General features: G+C 39.0%; 1 protein-coding gene across 1 annotated transcript; it reads left to right on the top strand.

The window, feature by feature from the left end:
• The first annotated feature begins 2,729 nt into the window (after positions 1-2,729).
• Positions 2,730-8,831, top strand: LOC108894142 (mucin-4). Its single transcript, XM_051076115.1, has 13 exons — positions 2,730-2,898; positions 3,102-3,292; positions 3,604-3,768; positions 3,873-4,014; positions 4,267-5,281; positions 5,388-5,532; positions 5,706-5,849; positions 6,006-6,064; positions 6,369-6,556; positions 7,044-7,438; positions 7,550-7,646; positions 7,806-7,986; positions 8,191-8,831. Exons 1-13 carry the CDS (start codon positions 2,755-2,757, stop codon positions 8,325-8,327), a joined length of 3,003 nt encoding a protein of 1,000 aa, XP_050932072.1. The 5' UTR covers positions 2,730-2,754; the 3' UTR covers positions 8,328-8,831.
• Positions 8,832-11,264: the final 2,433 nt, after the last annotated feature.

The following is an 11,264-nucleotide window of genomic DNA, read 5'->3' as shown; positions in this document are numbered from 1 at the left end:
TAAGCTTCTCTCCCTTTCCCTGTCAACACCACTGTTGCCCTGCATCTGTATTGCTGCCTGTTGTTTCAGCCCCACCACCACCCCAGCATCCAGCAGCAGGGCTTTAAAATATTTGCTCCTGAGATCAGAGCCTAGATGCCAAATTCTAACTATGTGCTGCTGTAACACTCAATTCAAATGTGAGTTGTCTGACTTAATTGCAACTTGTACACAAGATAAGGCAATTTATCTATTAACGAGGGGTGATTTTTGACTGATTATGCAGAAAGTTTGAATGATGATGGTATTTCCACCAGAAATGATCCACCTTGTCTTCACTCCAGTGTAGTAATATAATACTGTACAGCAAGAGGATAACATAACTAAAAACACACTGTCACCAGTTACTGTGTGTATCATGGGACAATCTGTATTTTTCCTGCTTACAATAAATTAATATGCATGATGATCAGCATGTTGGCTGGTTAACGTGTGGTCTTCCAGTTTTCCAGGAAATAAAAAGATTTTGACAGCTTTATTTCTACAGCACATTTCATACACAAATGTAATTCAAGGTGCTTTAGGTATTGTGATGAAAACAAACAAAAAACACAAATTAGAAGGACAGAAACCAATTCAAAAGAAATGAAATAAAAATTTAAAAACTGAATAAAAAATACTTGACTGTAAAGAAAATGTATACATATGGTTTTATTGAGTTGATGTGACTTAAGATTTCTGACAGAAAGCTGAGATAAGCAGGTCTCAGCCTTTCTTCCTTTATTCTAAAAGGTTATTTGCCATGATTTAAAACATGTAGAGGTGTAAACAATAATGTCTATTATACATGTCTTCATTAGAGCGCGTTGAGCCACTTGTCATCAAAAGTTATATGTCATTAATCAACATAACAATGAGACAGTAATTACTAGGCAAGCTATTTTAGTTGTGTGGTGGAATTTTGCATGCTTTGTATTACAATGAATTTATCTTATATTCTTAGTGTAATTAGTCTGTAGCTTTAGTTGTGCTGTTTTACTCATCAAGGATGACCTGATGAACTTACTATTATAATCCCACCGTAAATACCTTCCTGAAGAAGAAGATGGCAAATGGTATCTTCATCAGCACAGGAGATTACACCAGTTGTAAATTCCTGATAGAGGTCACAACTGTCTTTTATTGTACCCCAAGTGTTTACTGAGTTGCAAAAGAAATGTTATCTGGCAGTTCAATCAGAGGGCCAGAGACATACTACAAAGTATAAAAGGGAAGTGAAAAGTTTGGTCAGGGGGCACACCTCTGAACTGCTTACTGCCGTGTGGTTCTGTGTGTTGCTTCCTCTCTATAGAGATTAAACATCTTGGTGCATGCTACCTTACCAGTCTTGTTCTTTGACTCTCTACAGGCAGACCGGAAAATTTCCATAACAGTTGCATAAATGCATAGACAATGCAGGTGGATTACTGGTGAGATGTATTACTGTAAATCTGTCAGAAATAACTATGTTTGGTTCCTTGTAACCTGATTTATTTTAATAGGTTAAGTTGAAAATTCATTCTTCAACACAGAATGAGATAATTACAAAGTCCAGTACCAAGTGATAAGTCACAACCCTCTGATGAGAACGTCTCTAGCTGGCATGCAATGTTTGTACATACTCTGAATTTCGCTCTGATTTCAAGCTCTTGTTATTACTGTTCAGTCCTGTGCTTCCTTCCTTATTAACACCCTTTTTCTCCTGCACACCTCTTTCTGCTACACTGGCAGTGATACTCTTTCTTTTTAGAGCAAAACACACAGAAACAAGTACCTCACTTGATGCCAGTAGCACACACTGGGCAGTAGCTGGGATGTGCCAATATGGGGAGTGAATCTGATAAAACTGCTGCTTTTTCTGGATGGATTAACACATGTCAACATAACACCTGTGTGTGGGATTTCACATTAAATACTATTCATACTGTATGTGTGATATAAAACACACAGGGGCAAACTTTGTGGAGCAGGTTTAAGATTTATTTTTATTTATCTGCCAAAAACTGTGAAGCTACTAGCTGTGAGGGCTAGTTTTATATACACTACAATACTGTGCAATCATCCAATATAGCACCCTAACTTTACTTAACTCCCTCCTCATTTAGCATTATTGAGCACTATATAAACATTTACACTATAATGTAGTTGTATTTTAAGTGTTAATGTATGAATGTACACAATTTGTCAATAATCATAACTTTCATCATGCTATGAAGACATATTTTATATTATTACAACTAAGTGTCACTATATTGTCATTCATGATCTCTTTATTCACTGGCCTACACCTATGGGTGCCCACAGCAGGAATTATAGTTTTGTTTAGTTTATAGTTAAGATTAGATGAGATTTCACTTTGATTATGTGGCACATTCTCACACAGGAAATGAGTCATAGATAGTTTTGGGAAAAGGTAAAGTGAAAGCTTTTGCAGTCATGACTACTGCAACAATATACCTGTCTTACACCACAATTGGTAGCGTTGTATCTAAATCCACAGTTTAACCTGTTTTCAAAAGTTGGCATTGTGTTTCCAACAAAGAACAATCAACCTGTGGTCTGGTGAGCTACATAAATTTAGGCCACCTTTAAAAACACAAGGCAGTAAAACCAGTTTTGCTTCATGCTTTATACTTTCTGTAAATGAAGCAGATGATGTAACTGCCGACATTTCCTTGTAGTGGAACACTATAAAGAGGATGCACTAGTCACGTTGTGGATGGAGCACTTGACAAGATGGCATCTCTTACACTCCTGCTGCTGCATCTGCTGCTTATGGCCTCAGCTGCATCTGCATGGTACATGTATCCTTACTACAGATACTATGGAGGCTCAGTGACCTTCAACCCAAAAGGAACAAACTCAGATGGGTCTTATGTGGTAAGATGATAACTTCTTTCCATGCATATATTTGCTGGCTTGAAGGTTCAACAAATTGTGTGTTAATTTTGACAAAAAACATTCTGAAAAAGCAGAATATATCTGTTTACATCTACATGTCTGAATATGAACATGACTCTTCACCAGTGTCATGCTAAATTTATAAGATCTTATCAGTCATAATTAGACTGATGTCCTTACAGGTGGAACTTCGCAACAAGCAAACCACGTACTACTGCTACCAGAATGGCTACACTTGTTCCTCTGGTAACTGTGGGTCCCAGGTCCAGACTACCACCACACGAACTGCCAGCAATTCCTATGGTTTCAACTGGTGTGAGTATGAGGTGGTGACAAAAAGAAAACTCAACAGCAATCGACCCTTTGAGATTAGGTGAGACACTACTTGTCTGTATTTTATACATAAAAGTGAGCATTTCAACAGAAAAAAGAAGCAAGGATGCACAATGAATAAACATGTTTGGATGCAAAATATCACATCCATAATGCCCATGACTGATGGTCAGAATAACCATGGAGGCATTAGCTATTGGTTTAACATTAAGAACTGAGATTCTGGTTAACTATACATGCACAATCTTTCAGCATACTCATAACTGCCTTGTTCACTGACTGTAACATTTAACAGATAGTGTTGAAAATATTGCTTCAGAATCATCGTTGCTCTGATATTTCTTCAAACAGATACCCCACTTACTACAACACTCGAAATGGTCATGGATATTGGATTTCAAACACCAGAAGCTCACAGGCTGGTTGGAGAATGATGGCGCATGTGGACCTGGGAACCCGATCTGATACTGGTAAATCGAACAGATCTCCCATCACTTACATGCTGCCCATTCTCAGGTAATGACCATCCATCCCTCTGTTGTTTTATTGTGTTACACTAATGTTTGCAATACACTGCTTTTCAACTGATCTGCCCCTGATTCAGTTAATTCATGTTACAGAGTTCCCAGGAACTGCCCACGGTCATTCAACATGACAGTGTTTGACCCTGATGGTGACCGGGTCAGATGCAGAGTACCAACAAGTTCAAGCGCATCTGAGTGTGGGCTGTGTGGTCTGAGCAGCGGTTTCTCTTTAGATCAGGTAAGAATTTTGAATTATATCTTTGCACTGGAGGCTTTGAGTTTCCACATCATACTTCAAACATCCATCCTTCAACCTCACCTCATTAGGAAGCTAATAACTGGATTCTGAATAGCTTCCTTCTTTGAGTTAGATGAGAGGATTGTTACCATTCCATGTCTTTCCATTAAGTGCAGAACCATAACCAGTTAAACCACTGAAGCTGCTGCTGTATTTACTGACAAAGGCATCTTTCTATTTTCCATCTATTAGAATTCTTGCTCCCTAACGTATACATACACAAGTACAACTGGAATTCAGCCATTTGAGCTGATGGTGGAGGACTTTCCCAACACCCACATTACACTGTCCTACTCTGATGGATCCTACACAACAAAGCGACCACTCTCAGTGGGAAGGCGTAAACGTCAACTATCAACCACCACCACAGCTTTCCCAACAACCACCACAGCTGCACCAACCACCACCACAGCTTTCCCAACAACCACCACAGCTGCTCCAACAACAACCACAGCTGCTCCAACAACCACCACAGCTTTCCCAACAACCACCACAGTTGCTCCAACAACAACCACAGCTGCTCCAACAACCACCACAGCTTTCCCAACAACCACCACAGCTGCTCCAACAACAACCACAGCTTTCCCAACAACCACCACAGCTGCTCCAACAACAACCACAGCTGCTCCAACAACAACCACAGCTGCTCCAACAACCACCACAGCTGCTCCAACAACCACCACAGCTTTCCCAACAACCACCACAGCTGCTCCAACAACCACCACAGCTGCTTCAACAACCACCACAGCTGCTCCAACAACAACCACAGCTGCTCCAACAACAACCACAGCTGCTCCAACAACCACCACAGCTGCTCCAACAACCACCACAGCTGCTCCAACAACAACCACAGCTGCTCCAACAACCACCACAGCTGCTTCAACAACCACCACAGCAGCACCAACAACCACCACAGCTGCTCCAACAACAACCACAGCTGCTTCAACAACCACCACAGCAGCACCAACAACCACCACAGCTGCACCAACAACAACCACAGCTGCTCCAACAACCACCACAGCTGCTTCAACAACCACCACAGCTGCTTCAACAACCACCACAGCAGCACCAACAACCACCACAGCTGCTCCAACAACAACCACAGCTGCTTCAACAACCACCACAGCTGCACCAACAACCACCACAGCACTTTACCGAACATCTATTGCTCCTTTAAGCAAGATTCCACTGCAATTTTCAGTTCAGGGTATGGTAATTATTATTATTTTACAGAGAATCATATTCATATATATATACAATATAACAGTTTACAAATTTCTCAAAGTCTGTCTCTCCTCTCTTCTGATTTTCAGTGGATGGGCACTCTGCCCCTTCATGCCTTGACGGTGATTACTTTCCTGTTTTCTTATCACCAACTCCGGTTAATGGAGCAAATCTTCCTGCATTCGTCAATCAGACTCTCGAAATCAAAGTCAGATCCAAAGCACAAGACACCACGTAAGGAGTATGACTTTTGCAGTAATGTGTTTTTTATGTGTTAATGTAATTAACAAAGATTCATTTGTCCAAACACATATCCATAACATATTTATGACATTTAGTGTAAGTGACTGCTGTTTAGTAATAGTGTTCACCATTGCAAAGTAATTAAAACATTGTTTCTCTTGTAGGATTTATGACCTGATTGTTTCTGGACCAACGGGCATTTCAAAGGAGAGGACCTCCACAGGAGAATATGTCATAAAATGGAAACCAACTGAAAATGAACTGAATGAACATTTTCCTATTTGCTTTGTTTCTGAGGCAAGGGACAGGTGAGTTTAAAGAAACTGTCTAATTGGAATCAGTGTGTTGTGAGTTAAATGATAAAACTGTACTTGATACACAAGATTCAAATCAGTTTTTCCTCGTAAAATTGTTCGTATTGTTTAAACTGTTTTAACTCCACTCTCTCTTACATTATATTCCAGATACTGGAGAATCTATCAATCAGAGCTACGCTGTGTGATTGCTGATGTAGGACACCATGGTTAGTCGAATACATTTTGTATCTAAGGGTATAGTTTTATTTAAATATAAAGTACATCATGAATATGTTAAATAAGTTTGGTATAATGTCAACACATTACTACATGTCTAAAGACAAGTGTTGAACTTGCATATAATTAGCATCTGAATTGAAGTGTTTGTTATCAATAAAGAGAATTTCTATTTGACTCGGCAGCAGAAGCAGGATTTTCATTATTACTTGATAGTAAGTTTAAATCTTTGACATCTACCCTGACCATTTCATCACAATAACAAGTAAATGTTACATATTTTACATTACTTAGAGGCCATTGTGACATGCAATGAAACAACAATAAAGGTAGAAGTGGAGAAGTCCTACCTCATCAGACGCAACGAGGACAACTTGCATCTGAATGACTTCACAGATCCTGCCTGCAACCTGACAAGGCTCTCCAACACAACCCACCTGGTGGCTGTCATGTCACTGAACACCTGTGGGACCCTTGTAGAGGTACAGCACACAAAACAATATGGCGGTTCCAGACCTCTGATCATTGGCAACATCTGTGTTATGTTATCTTCCGTAATGAACAGCATGTCAGAAATGCTCAAAGAAGTCCAATGATTCCCACTCTGTCACCAAGCTACCACAAATACACAAAATCACAGCACTAGCTGGAGAAGCTGTCAGCCCCTGGATATCTATACATCCTAAACCTAGTGAAGTCATAAATATTTGTGACTGTTTTTGTCATCTGGTGGCAACAAAGCTGAGAGCACCAAAGCCTGTTCAACTTGTCAGTATTTTTTAGTTAAACTACTTAACTATAAATAGAGGAATCTGATCCATCTGTCTCTCTGTATTTCAAACTGCACTAGATTGTCTGCACTGAACATGTCACAATTTCCCTGTTGACTTGTAGTATACAGAAGTCTGATTTAACTCTAACTATTGTGCCCTTTCAAAGTGACTTCATTTATTTCTCTTACACTTTCAGGAGGATGACGATAACATCATTTTCAAGAATGAGATCACATCTGCTGACACAACTCAAATCATTTCCAGGCAACATGATGTTGAGATCGCATTTCAGTGTGCCTATCCAAAGCGAACCAACCTTACCCTGGGATTCACGCACAAAAACCCCTATGCCTTCACAGAGAAAGGCTTTGGTGCCTTCACCTTTGACTTTGAATTCTTTGAGAGCCAGCGATTCAGGAAACAAGTTGATGCCAACACCTACCCAGTGGAAGTGTATCTCAAACAAATGATATTTATGCAGATCAAAGCAACCACCTCCATCCCCAACACAGAGCTGTTTGTGGAGTCTTGCAGGGCAACTCCCTATGACAACCCCAACTCTCGAATCAGCTACACCATCATCCAAAATGGGTAGGTGTATACAATGACATGCCTTTCATGTTGTACCTGCACACACATTTATATTATAAATGCAACTTTTCTGTGACAATTGGTTAATCTCATATAACTGTATTTTCTCAGGTGCGTGAAGGACAAGACAGTGCAGATTTATCCCAGTTCCAAGTCTCAGTTCAGATTTGGAATGGAGGCTTTTGAATTCATCGGTGCTCATGAGCAGGTGAAGTTTATTTAAAACACAAATACATTTATATATTATATCAGATAGTCACATGAATCACACAGTCCATATTATAATAGACACTGTAAATTCAATATTATAAATAAATTACAGAATGTACAAACCATTATTTACAACTTCACCTTCATGTGTCTGTAGGTGTACATTACCTGTTCAGTCATTCTGTGTGAGACTGGCATTCCTGGAACCAGGTGCTCTCAGGGATGCATCCAATCCAACTCAGGGAATCATCGCAGCAAAAGAGAAGCTGTGGCTCAGACTAGCAGGCACTCCATTTCCCAGGGACCTTTGCATCTGGCTAAAGTGTCTGACAGCCAAGGTGAGTGTGAATATAAATGCAGTTACCAGTTCATAAGGTACACCTAGGCAGAGGTAATGCAGTGTCCAACAGTCCAGAGACAGAGGGGTGTTGATTCAATTCAGATTAATCCAAACAGTTACCAACTATTTAAACTGACCTCATATATAAATACATAATATTATTCAATTGTACCTTAAGTTTCGTTTGTTTCTTCTGTTTCAGTGTCTGGCCCAAGCCTGAATCTGGGCATGAACCTGGTCTTCATTGTTGGCTGCCTCCTGGTCTGTGGAGTGGTCATTTACCGAACAAAGAGGTCCAAGGCTAAATACCAACCCCTGCCAACCTCTGAAACAGACTGAAGACAGAGATCCCTTTTTAGTCCACTCAGATGATGAAAGAGATTCTCAGCTACAGTCATTGTTTGTTTTTTTTTTCAGGGTATTGATGGTTTGAGCATGAAGTGTCTCTATGGTCTCTATTCAGCTCTTTGGCTCTTTGGTTTTGAAAACTGAATATGAATATCTACAAACTTCTTGTTAAACAGTTATGAATATTACTTGCAGAGGTGGAAGAACATTTTAGTCACTTGATATGAGGCTGAGTATCAATTTGCCAATGAAGTATGATCCAAATTTGTCAATATTTAATTTATTGACAAAGTTTGTCCTTTACTTATTGTGCATCATTATCTGCCTACAGTGTCATTACAACCTGAACTGCCCATACTTCTACCTGTTATTATCCATGCATTATCTATACTGCTTATCCTTAAGGTTCATTTCTATGTATTGTGAAAATAATATGTGAAAAAAGAATTGTAAACAGCAATGAATCGAACAGGAAGAATAAAACATGACTTTGTATGTTCCTGTCTTGTCTGAATCATTGATAGCCGAGTGATGTAACAACCTTTGACTTTTGATCAGTTAACCAAAAATTAATTTGTGATAGATAGATATGAGCTTGTAAAGTAAATTGTCACAGGCATCACTCAGATAGGCTGTGACATTCAAACCATGAATGATTGGTATTAAGGGGTCCAATGTGTGCCACATTGATGAGCCTTACTCAAACCAGCCCATCTGATACCGTTCTGAGTGAAGTGAGATTGATGAGCACATTTCCCTCCTCATAAAACAGTTAATATTTACTCACATGGTTGCTTGCTTGGATTCTTCTTTTTCACTGCCTTTGTATAAGCTGATAAGAGTGAAAGTGACAGCAGGTTGCACATTGTGCAGCCTGTAGGTTTGTCCTTTTGCATGATATAAACAAAACTGGGGCCCACTCTTGAAAATATTGCTCTGTATCACTCTCAATTGTTAAAAACGACGTTATCGATTAAGTTTTGAGAGACTTTTATTTAGACTTTGTGGGCCGCTATTTTGATGTCATACCCAAAGACGCCAGTGAGAGGCAGCAGGATGCTGGGCATTTGAGTGGAACCGGAACTGGAACCACGTTCTTGTTGGTACTGTTGTCATCCTGCTCTGATGGGGCAACTTAGTGACAAGCAAATGTCGTCCTGTTTCGTTCATTTAACCCTGTTATCAGGTTTGTGTCATGTATAAACACGCAAAACTCTTAAGAATTGTATGTGAGAATATTTAACTGCATTTTGGAGGGTCTGTAAGTAAGTTTAGAGCTGTGTTTGTTTATTTTTGCGCATCTGAACTATGATATTGGGCCGTTGGTGTCGCTAACATGGCGGCTTAACAGTTGTTTACTATGTGTGCACCTGCTCTTTCCTTAAATTTGGGCTGAAAACTCAAGAGTTCCCGTGATAAGAATTACAATGCACATTGAGTTAAAAATTTTAATACTGAGTTACCGTATATGGTTATTTCACTCATTTACATTTGTTCATACCTGTTTGAATATGACATTACACACAGTAATGTGATGTGTTTATTCCAAAGTATGTTCATATGGTTATAGTTAAAGAAAAAGGTAAATATTTGGCTGTCCTAAGTATAAAAAATACAAGACAATTCTGCCATTAGAGTCATCACTGTCTGCTCATTTAACCTCTAGGCAAATTTCTCTTCACTTTCTCGAGACAAGCGGATGCAGATCTCATCATTTCTATATGATCTTTTGTTTTATTCATATCATTAACTCAATATCTCGAGAAAATAATAGTTATTTTGAGATAACTGGATAGTAACTTGCAGCCGTGAGAAGATGAGATTGATGAGAATGATTGCAACCACAGCTGCAATTGGCCATAGCAGTGTTTGAATATATTAAAGCGACCATTTTATAAATCTGCAGCTCCTCTCAGGTTTATAGCACTCATTATTTATCCATCCACCACAGCTTTACTGTTCTGGTTCACTCTTACCACTCATAATGTCCATAACTGCTGGGTGTGTAGATAAGCAATTATTTATTAACAAGTTCACCATATCAACTTGATGATAAGTGAATATTGTGTTTAAAAAGTTATTGCAGTTTTAAACAGTGGAGTAAAAATTCACCACACACATTACTGTTCACATTAAGCATCGAATTAGTGATACTGACATTTAATGGGTCAGGATTTGATTTTGTTGAACTCAAATTCCTGTCTGATATAACACATGTATTTGCATTCATTTATGTCTGTATTTCCATTGCAGTATCTGGCTGAATCTGGGAGAGAAGCTAATGCTTGAGGAGCTCCAGAGGTAAATATAATTGAGACAGGCCGAGGCTAGCAAAGCAAATGATTTTATCAAGTCAAATTATTAAACGGGTGGAAGACATTTTTATCTTTCAGTTTATTTGATTCTTTGACCTGTTGCAGTCATGAGGTATTTACTGTGTGAACACAAAGATTTTCAGATTATTCAGCTTTTCACAAGAACAACCAGTTATCACAAGATAATCACTGATAATTACTTGTGATTAACTAGAAGTTGATGTTAGGTCACTTGTTCTGTTTATCTGGGCACATTCCAGCTGTGATTTAAGAGAAAGATGATCTGCTCTCAGTAAACCTGCAGGTGAAACAATGAAAGTTTCCCATGACACAGCACGACAGCACATTGTGCAGACTCAGGTGGTGACATGATGGATTTGGCTCAGCAGCCTCACGCATTATAAGCTTACTAAAAATCATCAGTATTCAGAGACTTGATCAAAGATCAAACTATATTACAGTTAGGGACTCAGTTAAGAATTAGGTTAGATTTTTTTCAGATTTCTTGAGATGCACCTGTTCGGGGCATGAAAGATTCAGTTTGTGAGAAGATTTTGGGTGTGTCTTTGTGCATTTTTTTTGTTTGTTTGTTTTTTGCCAATCATTGGTTGCG

The sequence above is a fragment of the Lates calcarifer genome, linkage group LG2 (genome assembly GCF_001640805.2).
Source record: "Lates calcarifer isolate ASB-BC8 linkage group LG2, TLL_Latcal_v3, whole genome shotgun sequence".
NCBI classification, from domain to species: Eukaryota; Metazoa; Chordata; class Actinopteri; family Centropomidae; genus Lates; species Lates calcarifer.
Note: the sequence above shows the minus strand (reverse complement) of the source record. Positions and strands in the feature narration are given on the sequence as shown.